General features: G+C 47.1%; 1 protein-coding gene across 2 annotated transcripts in view; it reads left to right on the forward strand.

Moving 5' to 3' along the window:
- Positions 1-13,388, forward strand: part of LOC119176121 (uncharacterized) — a 283,463-nt gene that overhangs the window by 84,021 nt on the left and 186,054 nt on the right. For both annotated transcript variants that reach the window (XM_037427262.2, XM_075876986.1), the window contains exon 13: positions 11,497-11,619. In XM_037427262.2, coding sequence (XP_037283159.2) covers positions 11,497-11,619 — 123 coding nt within the window. The remainder of the gene's footprint in view (positions 1-11,496; positions 11,620-13,388) is intronic.

Here is a 13,388-nt window from a genome sequence, read left to right on the forward strand (position 1 = left end):
GAGGCACTGCGCCGTGCTCCCAACCGGGCTGCAGAAATTAAGTGCCTTTTCTCTCTTCTAACCAATACCACCTCCACCGTTTTCCGTCTTTGCCACGTAAAGACTCTTCTCCTTTCAACACCGTGCGCGAAGAGAGAGAAGAAAAAAAAAAAGACAGCTGTCGCTGGGTTGAATTAATGTGTGGTTAAGGGGAAAAAAAAAGCTCTATCTTCTGTGGCCCTTGCCCTTTGCAGGAGCACAGCTCCGCCCCTTGAGGGAGGGGAGGGTCGCTCACGCGCCGGTGCCACACTTCTCTTTTTCTCATTCCTGCCACATAACCCTTCTCCTTTCAACGACGCGTGCGAAGAAAGCAAAAAGAAAAGGCTGCTGGGGAGTGTTGGTTTTCTCTAAAATGCCAATCTGCTTCTCTCCGCGTGGAGACACTACTCCTTTCTCGTCACGTGCTGGCCATGCTGCGGCTGCGTAGCGGAGTTGTTTTCGTTGTCTTAAGAAAGCGTCGGCGCTGGACATTTCCGCGCGCAACTTCTCTTGCCAGGAGAATGCTGAAGCCGAAGTAGAAATGCTTTGCAAGCTGCATGCGAAATTGATTGACTCGCTGCAAGGAAATCGTGTGCAGACGTGCATCACCAATTACTTCAATTAATAACGGATGTCCTGTGATTCGTCAATAAATGTAAGTCTTCTGAAACTTCCCCCTCGTGTGTTAGCTGAATGCACATGCACCACTGCATGAAGAGCCCTCCGTTTATTTAGCTTTCATTAATTCGAACTTTCTTTTAATTCGAACAAATTTTCGGGCACCTTCCAGTTCGAATTATCGAGATTCGATTGTATATGTACCCTTTTTGTAATGTAACCACTGTGGAACGTTTTGTCTTTTCGGCACCAAACCGCACATTCGCAGCAACTAAAGATGAGGTGGTTAGGCGGTTAGGGCTTGTTATCGCTAACCAGCGCACTTGCAACTTTTGCATTCTGCCCCAGGAAGTTTGCTCTAGACAACTTGAGATTGGGCGCAAAAGAATTGTTGGTTGGGTGGAAAAGAAAACTTTACAAAAGAATTGGAAAACCACTTCTCTTAATATTTAGTATCAACATGATCAGTGTTCAAACATTTCTTACTATTGTGTCGTGAATCCCATGCTCTATGTAGTGCTCTGCTGTTGTCTTGAGATTTTTTTGTTGCTATCACTTGTGTAAATTGTTTTGCGAAGCAAGCGTCTTGCACTGTACGTTTTTCTTCTTGCATTGTTAGTCCTTTTGTGAATGCCTTGTCATTGTATTATTGTATTTGCCCCTCCTGCATGGGCCAGCATATTGGCCTGGAGTATCGATAAATAAATAAATAAATAGAAAATGGGGGGGCACTAGTCAGCTCAGCCGAGGGAACAGTGTGGAGCCAAGCTTTGGCACGGTTTTACGGGAACAGCCGCAACAACTAAAGCCTGCCAAGCTTACAAGTCCTCCTCCTGGTGGGAAAGGTGAAGGATTGTATCACAAAGCCTTTTCTGGTGTGTGAAACGAAGAAAAACGTAAAAACGATAAATGTGTAAATTTTGGAAAAAATACTTGCGTTTTTCGACTCGCATCTCCCCTAAAGTGACAGTCCATATACAGCACAGTCGAGCCCACATATAATGGCCCCACTTAAAACGAACTTTCGCTTAAAACGAACAATATCCGCGTGACCATCAAAATATACATTGGTTCAATGGCACAAAAACGCACTTACAACGAACGTCTTCGAGCGCTGCTGATCGGTTACAGCAAACGGAGTCAGCGGTCTGCCAACTTCCCGGGAAACCAATTTCGACCACCGATCAGGCATCGGCGAGGTGCTCATACATTCTTATTCTGCTCATACATTCCGCGCCCCTCTAGTTGCCGCTCTCCCCAACCGCTTTTTGTTACGCACCCCTCCGTCCTTTGTCGTCCCCCCGCTACCCTGGGTACCCGCATCACCAGACGAGGCCCGTGTTTTCACACTGCCACCGATCTTTCGAAGACCGGTCGGCCATCTAACCTGTTTTTGATCGCTGGTACTGTCATTGGCGTTGCCGGCCTAGAGTGACTAGACCATTTGCCAACATCGTCGGCCACCGACTGTATCCGATAGTCTGCGTCTAGTGCACGCGCGTACGCTACCCCACCGACTCTGATAATTTGCGATTAGTTTCGTGTTTAGGACTTGTTTTCGCTCACTTTGCACTCGGCTGAGCATGCCTTCCGCATGCGTGCGGAAGCATGAAAACGGCTGTTAATTTGTGCGGAATGAATCGCGAAATATCGAGGTTCGTGAGGCCATGCAAACCCGCCGGCGCAACGAAACGATTTTTTGACAACGGCCGCCGATTCTTCGAACACCGCCGCGCGCACTGATTCAAGCGGCCGTGCACTCTTTCCAAGTTTTTCTACGTGCGAGTTTCGCGGACCTTTCAAGCAAGCTACCCAACCTGCCTCATTCCCGTGTGTTTTGGTTTTCAAAGTCGCCGTCCCGCCGCATCCTCCCCTCTTTATCGCAACTCCTTGCCCTTCTCTCGCAAGTCTGCTCACCTCTCTTGATCACAACCCCTTCGCCCGTTTCCACCGCTCTGCGACGCCCGCCACGCTGGCTCGAATTAGTTTCGTTTTCTGACTGGAAACAGGCCTAGAGCTGTTCCACGCGCTCTGGCATGTGTGCCGCGTGTGCGCATGTTGCTTGCTCTTGGTGTGCGTGTGTGGTCATGATGGCCGACGGGAGGACTAGCACGCTTTTTCGTGCCGCTCAACAAAACACCGAAACTGTGACCGCTTGGCTTGAGCGTAATCAGCGCGTTAGGTGCCGCGTTGCGGAGCGCTTGCTCATAGCTGTTGACCACCTGGCAGCCAACTTGCCGCTTCGGGAATCCCTGTATTCAGCTGTAGAGATGGTGAATATTTTGTGGGCGGCGGTGACGACTACATGTGCACGAAACTGTTTTCGCGAGGCCGACTTCGTCAACGTCGGGACCGATGCCGAGCCTGAAGCTTCTTAACTGCGGCGTCGATTTGTGGCCACGCGTCGTCGACTCCGACCTGGGAGAGCGGGTGGGACATCTGTTGCGATGGTTTAATTATGGCCGATGATGATGCCGACACTGCAGAACCATGCACGGATTGGGGCATTGTGAATTAAGTACGTGGCGAGAGCGATCTGGAGGAATCGGATTGTGAGAACGACAAAACTTTGGAGCCAGTGCCTCATGCAGCTTATGCCACGGGCCTCGGCGAACGAGCACCCTGCCGTTTTAAATGAACTCGAGATCGCCCTTATCACTTCTGCTCTTCGAAACATGTGCATCGCGGACTTTTTGGGGCAAAAAAAGTTTGTGTTTTCACTCGCAACTTTTTTTAAAAGCTGTGTTTCATTTACTACGAACTTCGGGATACAGCGAACAGATGCCGCGTCACGTTCAGTTTCGTTATAAGCGGGCTCGACTGTATAGACCGCTTATAATGTAAGTCGTGGGAGTCGCGAATAAACTGTACTGCATTATAACCAAAACAGCCTTTTTCAAGGGCCACACATGCACCATACATGTTGAGCATCGAGCCTCGCGTGTCTGAGAATCAAATCATGCAATGCATGGTGCTTACAAATCGTTTAAATTTTCAAGTGTAAAAAATAGTAACATCGAAAGATGCATTGGCAAAGAAAGGTGCTCTCAAAAGGGGGGGGTCTAACAAAAAAAAGCACCATCACGTAAATTCGCCGACTACTTCAGAGACTGCTTCGATTATGCGCATTGCACAGACTATCTGGAATTATTTTCGGAATTTCACGCTGAAAGACGGCAATTGTTTGATTTCACGAGCACGCACTCGATTTCACTTGAATCGCAAACCACCATTCGAGCGCTACACGTGCCACTCTCGTTTTCATTAACGATATGAATTCCTTCCCGTCAAGTAGAGCCACGGCAAAGAGTTCCGTTGATGTCGTACCAAACTGCAGCTTAGATGGCGCGTGACCGCTACCGAAACGTAACCAGCACTAATTAGGCCTAGCCTGCCATTTGGTATGTTGTTGCGGGAGTTTGACCGAAATATTAAGATCTGGCTTCAAAAAGATCGCATCACTGAACCAAGAACAGCATGCATGACAAGTTAGCGTTCGTGGTCAGGAGATCGACAATGACGAAAATCCGCATAGCTTACGCATGACAGCGCCCTGACAGTAAAGGGAAATCTCGGGTAGCAAACTCAATATCTGTAGCAAGCTCGATAACGGCGACGTTTTTCCTGACAGCAAACTGTTGAGTGCTGTTGATAAGGATGGGATCGCAGGTGCTATGTTGAGCCGTGCGCAGCTGGAGCCATGCTAACAACTCTACAATCGTTGCCCGTGCAAAGGCTTATCCGTCACTGAGGCAACCTCTCTCCTTCTTGGCAAGGCCTTGCAGCGTGCCGTGGTCTTCTTTTCCTTTTCTTTTTTTTCCCTCCACCCTTTGTTTGTTCACTCCACGTCCCCTTCTTTGTAACGACCTCGTCTCTCGCTCCCCAGCGGCGCACCCTGCATGCCTGTTTTCAGATGCACATTGCTACCGCCTTCGTCACCTTGATTTTCCGGCAACCGCATAATAACCGGTCTGTCATCTTGGGGGACTGCACAATAAGCTGCATGCGAGTACATGGGGTTCTATGGGAGGGTAAATGTGAGTCGAAAAAGACCGCATTGTAACTGATTCTACACTATAAGTGGTCTACACTGTACCGTAAACTACTCGTATACAGTAGAGCGCTTTTGTAAGAGACAGTGATGTAAGAGACAAATAGGTATAAAAGACACCAGTGGTCCTACATAAAAACTGGTAGAAGTGCTGTGCAAACCGCTTTTTCTATGCCATCCTGCTCCGAAGTGTATTATTACGACAAAACTGTTCCCACACAGTCTTTGGTGCCTCTATGTGCTGTTTTCCGCAATGTGGCAAGCCCAAGTGAGCTCCTATCAGCATCATCATCATCACCCAATGGGCCCTCCGTGACAATGGTGACAGCCCGAAAGAAGCATTCTCGCCTCAAGGGTGAAGCAATGAATGCTATAGCTACAAATTGGTACAGTAAAACCTCGTTAATTCGAAATTACTGGGGCCATGAGAAAGCTTCGAATTAAGTGGGCTTTCGAATCAACAGAACATACAAGAAGTAGGTGGGATGTAAGGAACTTGGAACTATTCAATGTAATCACAGTGCTCGATGTTTCTTGTGCCGGCTAGCTTGCGGCTCCAAATATCATGTTTTCAGCAATACCTATTCTTTATTTTGCCGTGAACAGGGAGGAACAGTGGGCCTCGCTGCTGTAACCGGGGGAGAAAAAAAATGCGGTCGTGATCAATTAATATATGCGCCTGCAGAAAACAACACATCTTCACCGCTACACAGTAGTGACATGCGGGCAGCATGTCGCTTGTTTTTTGCTTCAGCAGCACATCATGATGCGACCATTCACACATTCTTCCTATTATATTTATGAATTTAATAATGGCCAGTATGACCAAGCTCACGATGTGTTTTCGCTGGAAAAAATGATCCTTGAAACTTTTGAACTTAGTTTTCGAAGTAAGTGTTGCTGGCAAGAACTCCGCCAGCAATTCGCAAAGATGCGAATTTCTGGAGCAACCAGCAATCGGAGGTTCACATACATCGCGATTTCCGCTAAACTGTCCTTTATTAATTTTTTTACAATCCCAGAAAGAATGGGTAAACAATGACCCGCTGATGTTGCGAGAAACATGCGATAAGCGGCCCCCGTGTCACCGCTGTGCTGCAGTGAAGCACGGCTCGTTTTCTGCAGGCGCACGTTTCAGTTGATCACGAGACCGTTTTTTTATGTGTGTTTTTTTTTCTCTTTTTTTTTGCACTGGAAGTAGCGAGGCTGCCACTCGTTAGTATCGATCCGTTGCATTGCCTTGTGGCTATTAATAGCCGTCGTTCTGCGGATTTGCCGCGAAATGGGATCTGGAACTGACACATAGCACCCGATGTTTTCGAATTAACCGGACTGGTGCCGGCCGCCGCTTCAATTTATCCACTCAGACTTACATTGCAAAATACGGGACCGCGGAAACTCTTCGAATTAAGCGAAATTTCGAAATAACCGAGTTCGAACTAACGAGGTTTTACTGTATGTTACATGAAGTAAGGCTATCAGCTAAATCTTATGGATCTGAACTTGTGTGACCCTTCAAAACGCTGAAGGTGTGAGAATACGGCAGCTTCATAGAGCGAAGGGGTTTTCATACTCTGTAATCTCAAAGTGAAGTAAACAGGACGTTTGGGGATGTCTGCCAAGATAGCATGGGTGTTGGGGCCAGTGACCCCAACCTTATGGTCAATGTTCCAAGTTGCTGCTCTAATGACTCAGCATTCCCCCAAGCTTCTTCACCTGTCGATAGATGGGTGGGTCTGTCTTCTGCTTGAGGGGCCATCAATAGCGTGCCTGACACATGGGGCGACGTTACTGCGTGCACCTTTCATGCAACGGAAATGGCCAGTTCGTTTCGTCTCTTCCTCAGCCACATTCATCACAAGCACTTCCGTGCACATTCTTGAAAATTCGTTCAATCTCACCAGACTACCACAAGCATTATAAAGCCAATGTATGACACCTGAAGTTCTGGATGGTGAAAATCTTACGAGTGTAAACTTTTTATTCAAATTGCGCTTCTGATAGTGATTGCCGCTCCTGCGACATAGCGTATTTTAAGTTGGCTTTGCTGGAGTTCTACACCACGGTGTGGTGAAGCATACCACATACCTGAAGGGGCACTAGGAATGTTGATGTTGGGAGGCGGGAGACCAATAGCTTTAATATTATTGTGATAGCAATAATATGGACTCTCTCGGATAAATTTTGCTGTCGGCGCCGACGTGGGCATCAGTGTCGATGTCATGCACCGTATATGTATACATATCTAAATATATAAAATGCGAGAAAGAAAAAAAAATCCAGAAAATAACACTCCGGCGCACGGAATAGAATGTGGGACCGCTGCGTCGTCAAAGCGAGGCGTTAACCACTGAGCCACCCCGGGTATCACTATGCAACAACTTCAAAGCTCTCCCTTCGCACTGAAAAAAGTAGTCTATTGCTACGTCGTTGTCATGTGGGCCGAAGACGGAGCGAAAGGTGTACAGCGCATCGTTCCTGCCCGCAGTCTCGCTGTCAGCGGAGTTAGGGCTAAAGCCGACTCCGATGACGTGCCGCGCTTGTAGACCGCGCGTCCGCTCGTAGTACTCTGATCATGCATCCGGTGCGGCCACTCATAGTAATCTGACCGTGCCGCTGCTTACAGCTTCAATGCTTGCGACGAAGCACGTCGCCACGAGTACGCTAGCGCGTCGTTCCCTGCCCGCAGTCTCGCTGTCAGCGGAGTGAGGGCTAAAGACGACTCCGATGACGCGCCGCGCTCGTAGTAACCTGATCGTGCATCCGCCTACTGCTCCTAGCTAAAGTGTGATTATATCCTAAGGGATCATCGAGCTGTGAACACGTCACAATGTAGCAATTTTTAAGAGTCGTGTCCTCGCGACACACAAGCAGCAGACGACGATCTCCCGGAGTGAGCATCGGGCCAATGGTGAGGCGAGCTGACGCAACATGGCGACCACAGCCAATCAAGGGCCTCGAAACGACCTTCAAATATTTGGTTTTTGTGCGCTTGTTTTTAAAGGGAGGAGCCAGCTGAGGCGGGAAACACGGAGAAATGCTCTTTCTGATTAGCCCAAGAAGCCGGCTCCCGGCCCCGCCATCGCAAAGTCATAATTCTTTGAAAATTGGTGTTTTTTCCTGATTTCCAGAAAAAGTTCCGTTACCTAGCTGAAATCAAATTTTTGAAACACTTCTGCGCGGTTTTCGCGATCCCGAAGCCGCGTCTTAAGTAAACAAAAATGGCGGTACCCACGCTAGCGCGGCAAAAGCGACGTTTACAAATTTTTAGTGCGCATAACACGCATACGAGCATATTTTCGACAGTTAACCTTTGGCGGGAGGGTGAAATAAGGCCCGCACTGTGGTAGAAAATTCGTTAATGCGGGATCGCTGTCCAAAACCGGTTCGTTGTCGCGAGATACGTAATACATGGGCTTCTATGAACGTTCGCCGGGGATCCGTAAATATTTCATTGCCGCGGGAATTTCGTACCCGCGGGGTTTCGTTATTGCGGGTTTCGACTGAAATTCAAACTCGAAGGTGCCCGAAAATCTGTTCGAATTAAAAGAAGTTCAAATTAATGAAAGCTAAGTAAACGGAGGACTCCCCATGCAGTGGCACATGTGCCTTGAGTTAACACACGAGAGGGAAGTTTCAGAAAACTTGCATTTATTCACAAATCGCAGGACATCCGTCATTGATTGAAGTAATTGGTTATGCGTGTCTGCGCACGTTTGCCTTGCAACGAGTCGATCAATTCTGCATGCAGCTTGCGTAGCAAGTCTACTTCGTCTTCAGCATTCTCCTGGCAGGAGAAGTTGCACGCGGCAATGTCTAGTGCTGACACACTCTAAAGACGACAACAATGACTGCATCTTTGTTAGTACCCTCTGCGCCAAAGCTGCAGCGTGGCCAGCAGGTGACAAGAAAGGAGGAGCGTCACCACGTGGAGAGAAGCAGATCGGCATTTGAGAGAGAACCAACATTGCACAGCAGCTTTTTTTCTCTCTCTCTCTCTCTCTCTCTCTCGCGCGCGCGTTGTTGAAAGAAGGGTTACGTGGCAGGGACGGGAAAAGGCACAGCGTAGCACGGCGCGTGAGAGAGAGCCACACTCCGTGACAGCTTTGTTTTTTTTTTTTTTTTCTCACTCTCTTAGCGCGCGGCGTTGGAAGGAGAAGTGTCTTTGTAATGAAAAATATTCTTTATCGGGGCTAAGGTACGTCAGAGCTTGTTTTGCGTGTCGTGCGAGGAGAAAGGGACTTTGAGATGGCGCGGTAACACACACCACGTTTATGACAGAGCACGAAAGAAAAACATAGAAAACACTGAGGCAGAAAAGGTACATACAATGCAACAGAGAGAACTAAGCTTGATTAAAAATGACCAATTAGAGTTCAAGTAAGAGCATTCGAAAACCTTAGGGCCAGATCGGCGGTACAACAGACGCCGATGAGGTGCAGGGCAGAAGGCGGTGGAAAGGCGCTATGGAATGCGCTTACTTGCCGATGCGCGACGCTCTGGTGACGATGGCGCTTGATGGTGGGGGTGCGACTACGGAGCAGTCAACCCGCATCGGAGACACAATGCTCCACGCGGAAAATGTCCAGCCCGTCTAGCGAAGAGCTTGCGTCGAGACGCGATGCTCGGTGCAACCGTGACCATTAGCCAGGCCACGTCCATCGCTGTGTCGAACGGCTGACCGTGGAGACGCCTCACCGAGATCCGCGATGCCCTTGGCAAGGAAGAGAACAGCAGGCCAGGCCGCGCCCCAAGATGCAGTACTTGTGCTGGCAACGCCTTCCCAGCTGGTAGTTGGACGGCAGTAGCATGGACAGCTGCATTCCCTGGCCGAAACCTGGATCGCCTGCATCCGACGCTTCAGCCCGCTGTCTTCCGTCTGCCGCTGCTTCGGCTCGTCCCCAGCAACGAAGCTTACCACCACGTAATGGTCACACATGGCCCAATCGTGGCATGTCACCTCTATGGGCCAACACAGGTCATCAGCTGATTGGCTGACCTCACGCTCACAGTTAGCTTGAAATCACACGCGCCTTGCCCCGCACTTCCGTCGTTGTCGTCATTTTTCTCTAATCCTCACAGTCTTTAATGGCAGGGTTGGAAAAAGAAGCGTGGCACAGGGGCGTAACAGATTGGCATTTGAGAGAGAAAAAACATTCCACCGCAGCTTTTTCTTTTCTTTTCCTTTTCTTCGCGCTCGCGGTGATCTAGTGGCTAATGTACTCGGCTGCTGACCTGCAGATCGCGGTATCAAATCCCAGCTGGAGCGGCTGCATTTCCGATGGAGGCGGAAATGCTGTAGGCCCGTGTGCTCAGATTTGGGCACACGTTAAAGAACCCCAAGTGGTCGAAATTTCCGGAGCCCTCCACTACGGGGTCTCTCATAATCATATGGTGGTTTTGGGATGTTAAACCCCACATATCAATCAATCTTTTCTTCGCCGTGTTGAGGTGTTGGAGGTGCCAAATAATGAGATTCGACTGTATTTGATATAGAAAATTTAAAATACAAGGCAGAAAAATGTCTGCCCTCAACTTTATTCTCGTGGGGTCACCTGACCACATTGCATTCGGCCTGACTAGCCCGGTGACGTAGGATGGCTCCCCTAATGAAATTAGCTGGAAGGGCCTACATAGGGAAGCTCACACATCATTGTTGCTTGTTCTTTCCTACGTAATGTTGACCCCGTTGCCATAGTAACAAACATGGTGCCTGACGCCTGACTTGTCAGAACATGAGTGGGTGCTAAACACGTGCGGAAAGAGGCAGCTTGCAAACTCACAAAAAGCAAGAAGAGGGAAGAGAGAGAGAGAGAGAGATGCCTTTCATATGGAAATCCGACCTGTGCAAGGCAAAAATCCAGAGGCAAAATGGTAGCCAGCGTCTTTGTCGTGCTTTGTTTGCTTGTGGCCGTGTTTGTTTGGGGTTCAATGAAAAAGCCCAGAAAAGAAAAATTAAAAGACATTAGTTATCTCAGTTCTGGTGGCATGCTATTATCTCTTCAAAGGTTACATTCATCCAATCATAGGCTTGCAGCCATCCTCCGTCATTTCCGCCTGTAAAAGTTCTGGCGAGCGCCAATACGTGCTGATGCAGTTGGCAGAGATGCGTGATTTCATGTTGTGATTGAAATACGAAATCATTTAATATCGGTGCTGAGACATGTTTTAATAATCCCCAGTATGCGAAACAAATAAAAAATAGATGCTTCAGAAGTGTTAAAGAGCTCCTTTAAAGTGATGTCAGCTGTACAGTTTAGGGGAACATTATGCTTTCATAGCTGTTAAATGAATCCGGACGATGAATTGAGTTGAATTGACAGCGAAAATTCCGAATACACATGTAGTTGAAAATTTTCTAAAAACGTTTCAAGACCCCCTTAAGTACTGATTGAGCAAAAGTATCTATATGATTGTAACTAAAATGTAGCCCCAATTACACCACGACATATTCTTCCTTAAGTTGTTAAGTAGACAGCAACAAGATCTTGCTTTGCACTTTTTTTGTTGTTTTTAGCTATGGACATACAGCTTCTAGGTCTTCTAAAATTGTCGCTGCTCTTGATGTAGAGGCCACAGTGCAATTAAACTTTCCTTAATGGATATATTGAATTTATCTTTCCAGCACTTATATTCAGTCTCTATCTTTAGTTTAGATTTGCTTAATTCACAGAACTTCTTTTCTCACTGTAGTGGCCTTTCTTTCACATAACGGATACCCTTTTTTTTTTTTCATTTTTGAGCTTTATTATTCAGTTGTCGTAGCAGCTAGTGTGTTGACTCCTGTTCTGTCCCCTCTCTCTTTCCAGGATACTTCCAGACAAGCATCGCAACCTGCATTCTCCGAAGTTCGGGTTCTCTGCCATGGCATTAGGCCACCTAGGCCCCAGACTCACCTTGACCAGACAGTATTTGATCAATTTGTGAAATCGGTAAGACTTGATAGCAGCCGATTGCTTTCGTTCAACTGGCGTGTGGTATGCATTTTGTTTGGCCCTGGCACCTGCTTCCGGTTGTCATGTCATTCAGTGAGATTGCTTTGTTGTCATGCCATTCAGTGAGGTTGCTTTATGGTAATTCTCTTGATATTTCAAACAAATTTTCAAGATTTCTGATCGGCGCTCTTGTGTATTCAGCATACTTCAAGCTGCGCAATTGCAGCTGCTTCATTGGATAAATTTAGCCAATGGTCAGTGCCTAAAAATACCTGCTGTCATTTACAGCAAAAGCTATTATAAGATCATTACAAGGGTTGTTTTTGGCATCGCAGTTTTTCACCACTGCTGGTGTCCGTAACCACTATCACGGGATATGAAAAAGGAGAAAAAACTAGCAAAGTAAATTGAAATCACCACGGGCACAATGCGATTCGAACCCAGACCCCTGGGTTCCAGTCCAGTATTCTACCTCTGATCCACGTTGGTGCTTGAATTTCAGTTGCAAAATTACCCTAGGCAAGCTTCATGTCGGGAAAGGAATCTAGTCAATATGAGTGATAAAGCATTTGAGAATAGCAAAGGAACAACCAGGCATTACACATTGTGAATGTCTTAAGGAATGGGTCGACGAATGCACCAACCCATTACAGAAGTCTGGCATAATTCTTCGTCAACAGCGGCAACATGAAAAAAAGCACAAAATTTATTTGTAAGTGTGTAGCGGGTAACATGCTTCTCCGGAAAATGACGAATGGCATAGAGGTCATCAATGGGATATCTGTTCCGCTGTAGAAAGATTTTTTATGAAGTCAGGGTGATTTTTATTGCAAATCTTCAAATTAATAAAATTAATTTGTTCTAAGCATTTTGTAATGCATTACATATACAATTATCATGTGCTTCTTTCTGTTTAATTATTCGTTTCTTCGCCAATCCCTCAGAGTGGGTGTGAGCCATACTTATAGGCCATCATCATCATTGAATGCCTCCCTACTACACAAAAATTATTATTTATGGCATCTGATTTTAGATCACATGGGCCAAAATGTGTGCATCTAAACACCAGGTTTATATGAAATAAAATTCTTCGTTTAGAAAATTTTCTCAGTCAATTTTGTTTTCAGTTTTCGGTTATGATGTCATGTTCAGGGATACGTGGAGCAAAAATGAGTGTGACGTTTTCAGAATGGAAGGATGTAACACTATTTAAACAGACCTTTTGGTCGGGGGGGGGGGGGGGGGGGGGTTGTTATACTAACTCCACAAGAAATTGACTGTGAACTAGTAGATGTGTTCAGGTGTAGAAGTGCTGCGCGTATTGGGCCATGCTGCGCCAATCTGACCGTCTGTGCCGAGCCGCGCCTAAACGGCAATTTACACATGCAACACCAAACCAAATTAGTTGAGTTTTATCATGGACCGAGCAGCACGCTTAATACACAAAGGATGCAACCGTGTCCATATAAAATTCGCCGTCCATATCAAACGTCATATTTCGGATCATGCATGAATCTTGCGCCACGTGAACACAATGCATGATTCTTGTTAAGGTGGCATTTGTGTGCATACCTCATTATGCAACTCTATATACGTTTTACCAGCAAAGCTGTCGGGCAAACCATGAAGATGGCAGTGGTGTTCAAAAAGCTCGCCGCACTGTTGCGAGCAGCTGTCGAGCAGAGCACGCGCTCTGCCGTTGCTCGGCGCTTGGTGGTTGCTCGGCAACAGTGCGGTGAATTTTTCGCCATATAAAGTGGGAAAAA

This window comes from Rhipicephalus microplus, chromosome X (genome assembly GCF_043290135.1).
Source record: "Rhipicephalus microplus isolate Deutch F79 chromosome X, USDA_Rmic, whole genome shotgun sequence".
Taxonomy (NCBI): domain Eukaryota; kingdom Metazoa; phylum Arthropoda; class Arachnida; order Ixodida; family Ixodidae; genus Rhipicephalus; species Rhipicephalus microplus.